The 11,554-nt window shown below is 41.9% G+C and overlaps 1 protein-coding gene across 1 annotated transcript; it reads right to left on the bottom strand.

Annotated features, from left to right (window-relative positions):
• Window position 1: 1 nt before the first annotated feature.
• slc6a7 (solute carrier family 6 member 7) lies at window positions 2–10,805 on the bottom strand. The gene is made up of 14 exons (XM_070843234.1): window positions 10,727–10,805; window positions 8,374–8,617; window positions 7,073–7,204; window positions 5,853–6,063; window positions 4,662–4,800; window positions 4,396–4,530; window positions 4,193–4,296; window positions 3,983–4,107; window positions 3,586–3,698; window positions 3,355–3,492; window positions 3,148–3,247; window positions 2,881–2,999; window positions 1,851–2,024; window positions 2–1,690 (listed from the first exon to the last, which is right to left on the bottom strand). The coding sequence occupies exons 1-14, from the start codon at window positions 10,790–10,792 to the stop codon at window positions 1,520–1,522; spliced, it is 1,971 nt and encodes a 656-aa protein (XP_070699335.1). The 5' UTR covers window positions 10,793–10,805; the 3' UTR covers window positions 2–1,519.
• Between the last annotated feature and the right edge of the window lie 749 nt (window positions 10,806–11,554).

Genomic DNA, 11,554 nt, shown 5'->3' with positions numbered 1-11,554 from the left:
AGGTCTGGCAGATTTCTTTTATGTCATTTATTCGCAACAGGACACAAACAGTTTTTGAGTAAACAATCTAGAAAACAGTGGGGAATTTTCACCCCCCAAAATTAAATCTATAGACATGTAAGACAACATCAGTCCTCTGTAAGCGAAGTGCATCTAATATGATTAACACATTATTTATTTGGGACAGCATCTTTCAATCAGCCACAAAAAACACAGTCATGTGACCGGTGGGTCCAAGTGAGCCGTCTCATCTGAGTGGGGCCTTTCTGTAATTTGTCAGATTATTCTTTCCTTTATGTTCCAAGTTTAATATCGCTGAGCCTATCTAACAAAGGATCTCCTAAAAATACATTGATCTGATTGCCCAATAACATTTATAAAATAAGCAGTGTGGCCGATTTGCCAATAAAAAACATTTAAACAACCAATTTTCATGTCTTCTCTAAGCAGGCCTTCAAATCAGAGTAACATTTGCACCATCACAAAGTTGTGAGAAATGTTCGCAAGGCTGATTCTCTGACATTAATTATGTCCTGGAGCGATAATAGATTTAACTGACGAGGAGTTTCTAATAAATAGCAGAGGCAGAAATCAACAGTGAGGGACTTTCAAAGCCAGTAAACAAAACACTAAAAACCAACGCGTGAGTAGATACTCTTCAATCTTTCAAGATAACAAAGGATAATTAGAGGCTTCATTAAGTCCCACTTAAAAGCCTGTCTACAATACTATTATAGGATGTAATTGTAAATGTGATGATATTGATTGTATGTATACTGAGCAATGTTTTCCTTAGGAGTGAACATACATATTCTGCAGGTACTGGCAATTTGAAATGCAGATGGTCAAACAGTACATCTGAGCGTCTACTATCATATGGACATTACTTAATAGTTGGCAAGTATTTGGCAAGTTTTTATTTAATTAATTTCTTTATTCTGGTAATAATTTTAGCATTTTATTCCTGACTCGGTGCGGCTGTGTTGTCAACACCATTTAGTCTGGCAGGCTGCTGACTTGTGGTCGCCTCTCCAGGTCCATCAGAGGTTGTTAAAGGTAACAATCAAGAGTCACTGCTCTTTTTTGTCTCGCCTCCTCACACATGATGAACGAAATCCAGTCCCTCAGCTGCTGTGGACCGCCATCAGTGAAAATTCATTATATTGTACTATGCTTGTATGATAATAAATAAGATAAACAGATACACTGCAGCATCATCATCATCATCATCACCTGCTACTGTCTTACCGTGCCATCTAAGATGAAGATGATGCAAACTTTACAGCCATAACCTTATATTCTACACAATGTAAAAAAAAAATATTTAAAAAATACCCTTTAAAAATACATAACACTATAAATAAAGCAAATAATCCACGCTGCCCTGCAGGATACACAGTCTGTTCAGCTACGGCCACCAGAGTCTAGCTGGGCCCGATAACATAATAATAAATTCCTCTGTCTCTGTCCACAATGCAGTTTGCTCATTTCTGTGCGTTCATCACTGCTCCCTGTGCTCTCACGCCTGGCTTCCCTCCTCCCACGTCATCGCAGTGAAGTCCATGTCTGTGAGCGTGACAGTGAACGGAGCCTCCACTCTCTCCGGCTCCATGCACTCCTCCACCCTCCCACCGCTGTTCATGTTGTTTACCCTCCAGGAGTTCAGGGGTCGAATCGATTTCTGGAAACGCTGCAAAAAAGAAAAGAAACAGGAGACAGTCAAAAAGTCTCCTACACAGGCCATTTCATCTACCAATGGTGTATACTTAAGCAGCAGTGACAGTGGGCTTGAGCTGTACTGTTGAGGTGTAACCAGACCTCACAGTGAATGACAAGGTGGTGATACTGACATCTTTCAGTGTCCCAGTTTGCTTGCTGATGGCCACAATGGCCCAGATGAGGATCTGTAGACAGCAGGTCGCGCCTATGCACACGCCCAGTGCTTTACCCCACCGTGGATACACATAGGAGCCGTAGTGGAGCGGTGTGTTGTACATCTCGATGAAGATGTAAGCCAGGATGAACTACAGACACAAGGGGAAAGGCACGGGGTGAGCGGAGGAATGTTTCGTCCAAACAAGAAAGCCACAATGGCAACAGAAGAAGACTGACAGAGAAATGCTACAGGGGGGCGCTCAGATTGAATGTCAGTTTCTCCTCTTGAATTATTTACAGCTGTTGTTGTGAAGATTTTTGCACAGTTGGTCCCATTCCAAGGCACTGATGCTAGTTTTGTTTCCATGGTGGAGTAGTTGGTAACTGAATTATCATACTTTGTTTTCTCTCAGTTTATGCTAAACTCTCCTGTAATTCAATGAGACTTTTTTAACTCACTGGGGCAGCACAGCCTCTCACCCCTCATCAAATAACAATACATTACAATGTAAGGTGGTATTTCGATATCATTCTTACTGTAAATGGTGATTCTGCTTCAGGCAAGAGCGACAGAAATAATAGAGGGAGTGACGTAATGTGGATCGTGTAACTGATACAACACTGGGAGGCTATAATATGAGCTTTAGCTCAGCAGTAACATTTCAGCTGCTGGTAAAGGTCATCATAAGTCTGACTTTGGCAAAATAACCTTAATAATAATTCTCCTAATTTTGACTGTCAGAGGTTTGAAATACAGAAAATCAACAACAAACTTGCTAATGTGAGAATTGCTGAGAACCAAAAGGAGATAGGTCATTAATTAGTGACCCTGAAAGGAATGTCTGCCACCAAAATAGACCAAACTAAATACATCTGATCAATATTCTGTCCTTCATTCAATCAATAATTTAAAAAGCATTTGTTAAATTAGTTATGGATTACTAGTTCTGATGTTCCTATGTGTCTACTAACAAATATCAATTTAATATTGATGCGTTTACTCACCAGCAGAAGGAGCGGAGTGCAGAAAACCCAGCATGCTTTGAAGTACAGCAGCACTTTGCTGCACCAGGGAGGGCACTGGCTGATCATATCAATAATGTCCTGACAGAACTGGTTGACTCCTAATAGAAAAGTTCATTAAGAGATGCATAACTGAGATGTCACCCTGACAACGGAGCACAGCAGATAATGTGTTCAACTGAAAAATGCTGATGCTGATGTGGAGTTAGAGGTGTTTGATGTGAAGGTTAGCGGTGTGAGATGGACTACCATAGAAGAAGGAGATGCCAATGCACATGAAGAGGGTGATGATGATGAGGCCGAAACTAGTGCTGAAGGAGTCAATGAGAGTGAACCAGTAAATCCCACCCTATGAAGACACAGACAGCATGGGGTGAATGAGTGAGTCTGATCACACAGAGCATGCATTTGCAGCCACATTCCTCACTTCCTACAGTTTGCTGGAAACACACTCACATCAGTGATTAGCAGCAGACCCATCAGGTAGAAGCAAAAACAGAGAGCACCCAAGAACAAGGACTTGTGCAGCGTGTTCATTCTGAGCTGCGGAAACTCATCCAGCACGGCTGTAGTGATGCCCTCCATGTTGCCAAACTGTGGAGCAACAGCAGCAGAAGGTATCAAACATATGGAGGCCGACTCGTACGTCTTTATTTCTGCTCAAATCTTTGTGACCACTGGCCTTACCAGCGTATCGATCCCAAGCATAAAGAGCATGAGGAAGAACAGAATGGACCAGAACACTGAGCCTGGCAGCAGAGCAAGGGCTTCTGGGTAAGCAACGAAGGCCAACCCAGGACCTGAGGGCAAAATGAAAACATCAAGTTCAAGAAGGCCATTTATGCACACCATGAATGTTTAATGCAATATATAATATTGATTTAAGTAATTAAGTTGTTAAAAGAAGCTGAAATGAATAAATGAATGAATGAAATGGAGGCCGAGTTAAATTCAGAGGTAAACACTTTTCTGAACTAGGACACAAAATACACACACATATCTCATTAACATGTTAAAATGATTTAATTCACATTCTGGACTGAAGATACAGAGGATTACTGAGCAAAGTGAGCACAGTAGCTACCTGTATCAGCCACCTCTCCCACAGGCACTCCCTTCTTCCATGCCATGTGACCCAGGATGGAGAATATAGCAAATCCTGCAAAGAAGCTGGTGCTGCAGTTTCCTGTGGTGATAATCAAAGTGTCCCTGGAATCAAAAGAACCAGATTAAGAGACTGAACCCTTCACAGCTGCAACCACAGTGCAAACTGTGCGGCAGAGCACGAACTAACCTGATGACGTTGTTGTCAAACTTATTGTAAGAGGCCATAGAGAGCAGCCCTCCGACTCCAATGCCTAAGGAGTAGAAGATCTGCGAGGCTGCGTCGTTCCACACCTGCAATGAATCACACAGAAATACTGTTTAAACATTGAAAATATCTTCTGTTTTTAACACAGCGTCGCCACGTTTGTGCCAGGCTTCCATCAGATGTACCTGTGCATTAGCTAATCGGCTCCACTCTGGTGTGAGGTAGAAAGCAATGCCCTGGAGGGAGCCCTCCAGTGTAGCACCTCTGATGATCAGAACAATGAGCACAAAGTACGGGAAGGTAGCGGTTACGTAGACCACCTGAAAACACAGACAGTTCAGACACACATTAGCCCGACAAGATACGGCAGCAAAGGGTAGGAGAGTGTGTGTGTGTGTGTGTGTGTGTGTCTTTTGCGGAAGCTGACAATAACAACACTGTGTTAATTCACCTTTCCAGAGCTGCGGATGCCCTTGAGCATACACAGGAAGATGACAATCCAGGCAGCCATGAGGCATAGAGCCAGGGGCCACCGGACAGGCCCTGGGTCATGAAGACCCTCACTGTGTACTACGCCCAGCACACGCTCACTGCAACACACACATATCAACATATCAAACAGCACACCTACTGCAACACTCATTATGAATTGATTGCCATTTATTATGCATTGTAGTATGAGGGGAGAGACAGACAGGAAGAAAGGTATTTCTGTCATTCCAAGCATTCAAGAGTATGATATCTGTTGGTCCCACACACAGACTGAGGTTTCTGTTCTCTTTGTGTGGCTTCAATTCAACAGATCTTTATTAAAAAGTGATTAAAAAGTGTATGCAAGCAGATCATGTGCGCCAACACACGTATCTCAATTAAAACACATAGGTTAAATATAAGTCAATAAACAGTCATAACGCTGGGAAAATACACAGGCATAAAGCACATATTAACAGAGTGCATAGTCAGTCAGCAGTGTGAAGTTGGGATGGAAAGATCCCACGGGGGGGAGGGGCAGAGTTCAATAGAGAAACGGCCTCTTTCAATGCCTCTAAACGCCCGCCCTGCCTTTTTGAGAGTGGGCTCTGGCGATTGGGTCAACAAACAGTCTGACCTACATGTTGTATCTTGCCTGAGTCTGAGCCCTTTGGTTTGTTTGCTGTATATCAATAAAGCCTGAGTTTTCCTCAAAACAGACAAGAAGCTGTCATCGGGGGATTGTGGCCAAACAGAACAACTTTTTCACTCTCAATCACAATCACAACACCCATATAAATGTGTTGGTGTGGGTGTTAGAGGGGTCATATAAGATGTTGCCGCAAAGCCTTCATATTAGCTAATAGTTGACTGTTTAACCAGTGTCCAGTCATTGTGAACAATACACGTGTTTGTTGAAGAAAAACAAAGTATTGGAACATGGTTTGTGTGCAGCGGACTGCCAGAGCCATTTACAAAATAAAATAATAGTTGTATGAACATAAATAACACAAAGTTCAACGATGATAAACGGCAGATATTTTACATTCTGTCATAGCGAAACACTGTGGGTCAATGCTTTCAGTGTGTATATGTCTGCAGGCTTGATTTTCTTCTTCTTTTTTTAAATTACAGATAAGAGAAGTGAAAGATTGCACAAAAACACACTTACTTCCAGAAAATCTCTGTGGGGCTGAGGACTTTACCGGTGGAGCTATTGCCAGTGGTGTTGTTACCGCAGAGACCTGCATTGGCCACAGCATCACAGGACCAGGGCAGAGGGCTCTGGAAGGAGCTGCCCAGGTAGTAAAACGTCCATGCTATAATGACGTTATAGTAGAGACACACCAGCGTGGACACACAGAGCATCCCAATGCCAATACCTACAAGAAGTGACACAAGTTTAAGTTTAAAAGCAGGAAATACAATATTGGATGCTATATGAGACATGAATAGATCATTTTAATAAAGAGGAAGCGATGAACACCCTATTGTATAAAGCGGTAGTTGCACTTAGTGACTTGGAAGTTAAACTTCAGTGTACCACTACTTAAAGCAGCTACATCACACTTTCATTTTGTGTTGATTATAGCTATCCCTGTAAACAAAAAAACAGGAGCTGTTCCTGGAATGGAGACTGCATCTGAGCACCTCAGAAACCATAGAAAAATACTAATAAACACCGGAACATAAAGCATGGAAGTGGCACTGCCTGCCCCAGGAGGACAGGGAAGATAGCCGGGACATTGTTTAATCAAAATAGATACAACTCGTAGGTTTTATAGGTACTGACGCCTCTATGTGACCTGCATAAGTACACAAGACCTTAAGCTATACTGGATGTTTCTTTTTGTAATTAAATTCCAACTAAACAATTTACTCCGATTTATCCAGGCTTTCTTCAGTGTCCTCCTCCTAAAATAAAAAACTATCCATGAGGTAAAACCTGCTTCTTTGGTTCTATTGTTGGCCCTAAGACAGCTTGTTCCTGCGGGTTTCTTTATCAGACATTTATATTTAGCAGTGTTTTTTTAGGTTTGGACTCATGAGGTAGAGAAGTGATGTGGCAAATTGACGTGAGTCAGCCAGATTATTTCCTGGACTGAAATGCTGACTGACTGGTGACACAGGCATTTCGATGTCAACTTGAGATCCTGCATACTCATATCAATACATGTGATTCAACAAGACTCCAGGGATGATTAGTATAGAAATATGATCAAATATTTGTATACAATTTAAAGGGGTCGAATAAGAATTAAGCATGAACGCACATTAAGTCGCCAGGCTGACATGGTTATCTCAAATAGGTTTCACGGTTGTGTCACTGAATTGCAGTGCGAGTAAGAGTGTAATCACTGGGCTAAAAATCATTTTAAAGGAGGTCATTACCTTTGAGCAGAGGGCAGCACTTCCACACAGTGATGGGTCCAGCTGCTCCATACTGGCCTAAACTCAGCTCCATGAGGAAGAGTGGAACACCCGTAAAAAAGAGCATTATGAAGTAGGGGATGAGAAACACACCTGTGAAGGTCAGAAATACACCAGTGTGAGGAAGGGTGCTGCTGGGGGAGAAATCTACTGCAATTACTTGTTTTGTGCAGTTACATGTAGACAGGTTAACCCATTCAACCTCTGTCAAATAAACTCAACCTAACTTCATTAATACAGCACTTTTCATATAAACATACGACCCAAAGTGCTGCACACCGCAAAATTCAAACAATAAAATGTAAATGTAAACTTGAAGACTATACCACTACTCCAAATTTAAGGCCAGACTAAAAAGACTAGTCATTCATTTTGTTTTAAATGTACTAAGTGAGTTTGCCATTGTAATATCCAGATGCAGTGAGTTCCACAGTTTAGAGGCATAAAAACAGAAGGCGCTCTCACCAGTTCTTTTATAGGACACAAACTGCCAATAACATTTAAAAGAAAAACGGTGGAGGACCTTAGTGATCGGGCTGGAACATAAAACGAAAGAGAAACTCTGATGTAGGGAGGAGAAAGGCCATTTAAAGCTTTGGTAACTAAGTAAACTTTAAAGTCAAGTCTAAAAGACACAGGTATCCAGTGCAGTGTCTTCAGCAGTGGGATGATGTGATCCACTTTTTTTGTTTTGGTTAAGACTTTGGCTGCAGCTTTCTTTTAGACTTTTTAGGTAATCCTGTAAAAGGAGAATTATTAACAGCCCAAACGACTGGTAATAAAAATATTAGCGAGTATTTCAGCACCTTTCGGAGTTAAAGCAGCTCTGACTTTGGCAATATTCCTAAAATGAAAAGGGACGTTTTAATGACCAGTCTATATGGCAGCTTCGCTGACAGATGTTTTTCTGCTTCCCTGCTCGTCAAGCTCCAACACGTTTGATTTCAGGTGAAGATGCATAAGGCTGGGTTAGACAGGCAGACCTCATGTCTGGTGTGTAATCAAGGAAAACACTGTCTCTGCTTATAGGATTAGTAAATTCTTTGTGCTCTAGCTCCCAGTACCAAAGGCTGCCGTGGAGAGCTCTGGACAGAGAGCGCAAAATAAGCCAGTGCGATTAGGAGGACAGAGCACACCCAAGGGCAGGGCGAAGAGTGCCTCTTGCCCAAATGGGTGTAACAAATGATTCCAGACATACACCCAGGCATTTAAAGCATTTGCGACTCCAGAGTGTAGAGAGCGTGCTTTTGAAGACTGCTCACCGCCTCCATTGCGATAACAAAGGTACGGGAACCGCCACACATTCCCAAGTCCCACGCAGTATCCGATACAGGAGAGCAGGAACTCGTACTTCCCTCCCCACTGCTCCCTCTGGACAACCGGGACTGGAGCGGGTGCAGGACTCTGGGCTCGGGAGTCCAACTGTGTCTGTGGTGCAGGGACAGGTGCAGCTGTCGGGTTGTGGCCATTTTGAGTGACCGTGTGCCCGTTCAAATGTACTGAATTCTGAAAAGAAAAAAAGAAAAGAAATAATTTCATTATTTTTAAGGCAGTGAAAAAAGAGTCAGAGAAGAGATATGCAGTAATACAGACATCAGTGCAAATCTGAATTTCACCTTGATCAATTATCAGTGACTTTTTAAATAATTAATCATGACTTAAGTCCTTCACCAAACATTTGCTGGTTTATGAGTTCTTTCTAACACACGAGGTGTTAAAACCACCGACAGGACCACATCTTCCTCTTCCTCCCTGCAGACCGTCCACCCCTACACAAGAGAGGAACTTTTTTCTCTCACACCAGGTCACAGGGAGGAAGTCTGATTAACAGAACAGCGGGGCTTCTGCTTTGCATGCTGGCACTGTCATTGTTGTGTGTGTTTTACAGGTGAAGAAGTCATCTGTCAGTCCAGTGACACAGATACAGGAGCAATAGCTTCATTAAAATGATCATATTAAGTTCCGCATCACCCAAGATGCAACGTCTTTCTTGTGTCCCCAAGTTTAACAAGGTCAGAGAGACTTCACTGTAAGACATTTCATGTTATTTCAACTTGCAAATGAAAGTTCACCTGCTGCCTTGAAAACACAACTTGAAGACAACCTTTGTTTCAACTCATGAATTAAAGTCCATCTAGTTGATATGACTACAATGTTCTAGTTGTCTCAACATTGTTTTTTAAGTTGCCTAAATTGATTTAACTTTGGACTCAGAGTTAAAACAACTAACAACATTATCAGTGCAAGAAAACCTCATTTACCGAGTCAAACAAACTCACATTTTGATATTGTTATAACTCACACTTTCAAGTTCAGTATTTATATAACTTGCCATTTCAAGTTAAGAGGATAGTGCAAGTTTGCTTGATTTATTAATCACAATCAACAGTTGCTTTCCTCCAAGACTTTCTGTATAATTTCCTTAATATTTTGACCAGCAAGTTCTCCAATGTCAAGTAACTCATTCCTGTATTGCTGAATTAGAAACATGTAAAATGGTTTGCATGCAGAGAAATAAAGATGCCAGCTGGTTTTTAATCGCCTCTCCATTTCCAAGAGGAAGTTCAGCACCAGAATCATATTGCAGCAACCATCGGGGTCACAGACAGTAAAAGTTGCTGATCTCTTAGGCATTCACAAAGAGTATTACTTCAGAAAATCTTTTATTATTGAACATACTTAACAGAACAAATCACATCATGTTATTGAACCCAATGCCCACCTAACTTGTCGTTCTCCCCAAAACACATTAACCCTACCCATAAGTCCTTGCGGCGCTGCCCTGCCGATGCCACAATATGAAGGTGATGCCTCAGGATCATTAACAGAATCCTCCCCTTTGTTTTTTTAACTGATAACTTGATAAAGTAAGTTCAGTCAATTTGACAAAATGTTCAATTAGTCAAGACAATGAATAAATGTAAATTTAACCTACAAAAACTAGAATAGCTGAGTTCAAAATCTAAAACTTATCAGAGCACTTTGAGTTAAAGAGAAAATGTAAATTGACATAACTAAAAAGGGGCTGTGATGTTTTACAGTGTAGAACTTGGTTATGTGTGATGTTTTTACGTGAAAAATACTCCAGAAACCTGAATAAACAATCACATTTACTGACCAATGTCTATAATTACTGAAAATAAAAACCACATTTAATTATAGCCCATAAATGCCTCTGATATAGAGAAGAACTTATCTATTTCTGATCTGCTTTCTTTTCTTTTTTTTTTATTATCTAAAAAGGCAGAAAGCTGCACCTCTGGGGCAAACCTAAATCACCTTATTGCCAACTTGTCTTGATAATATTCAGTGATTGTCTCATCACAACAGTCACCTGCGCCCGTGGTGTTAAAACATGAGAAGAGTCCGGGCAAACACATCTGTTGGGTAAACACAGAGGTGAGAGCAATGCGGACGGACAGGTTGGACCGCTTCATCTGGAGATATGTTATCTTTCCAGTGCACCTCCGGGAAGTGAAATAAAGAAAGAAAAACACTCGTAAATGACTCCCACACTACTTTTTTTTTTTTTTTTTAAAGTGTTAACAGGAGTCATAAGCCCACACGGAGTGACATGTCTGATGTGGAGGCTGAACAACAAACTTGCGCTCCTACCTGCGCTGAGGCTGCACCGCAACCGGCGGAGCTCCCCGGTGCTGCTTTGCCGCTTTCGTCCTGCATTTCTCTCCCCCCCACCCCCACCCTCCCTGGCCGGGACAGGTGGCGCCTCACTGTTTTATTTGTCGCTCGTTAATCCGCATTATTCCGTGCTGCTGTAGTTTTAGAAGTGTGCTGGAAACAGCGAGGAAACATCAGCGATGACGATGAGGAAGCAGGCCGCCGGGCTGGAGGGCTGAAGGGCCGAAGGGCTGAAGGGCAGGGAGGCAGGGCGCAAGTGCAGCACACACAGACACACAGAGAGGAGGAGGAGGAAGAGGAGGAGGAGGAGGAGCAGACACCTCCACCTAACCTGCTTGCTTTTGTGTGAGGTGAGGCTACAGTTGATTCATAATGGGAGGGGTCACGGTAGCTGAGTCACTGAACCGCCTGAGGTCGGCATGTTGAATGTTTGAAAATTGTTCTAAAATTGTTCTAAAAGAAGCCAAATAATTCTTTTTTCTTTTTTACTGTGAAAAGAATATTTAGTGAAGGTCACAGCAGCACTAACAGAAACAACAACACTGCTGTGGAGTTAAAGTTTTATTCTTTAAAATACTCCGAGGACATTTGCAGACAGTTCATTCTTGACTGTGGAGACACTGGTTGTAAATTCATGAACCTGAGTTTTATTTGAGTTTATTTAGTTAAATGCTCACACTGTATCTAATATACATATAATTCAGTTCCTTCTTTGCTCAAACCAGAAAGTGAAACAGAAAAATGAGTCCTTGTGTACGGCAGCTTGTTTTAACATCTAATAAGCTGTAGCCTATACTGCAGATG

This window comes from Pempheris klunzingeri, chromosome 14 (assembly GCF_042242105.1).
Source record: "Pempheris klunzingeri isolate RE-2024b chromosome 14, fPemKlu1.hap1, whole genome shotgun sequence".
Lineage (NCBI taxonomy): Eukaryota > Metazoa > Chordata > Actinopteri > Acropomatiformes > Pempheridae > Pempheris > Pempheris klunzingeri.
This window is presented reverse-complemented; position numbering and strand designations above follow the sequence as displayed.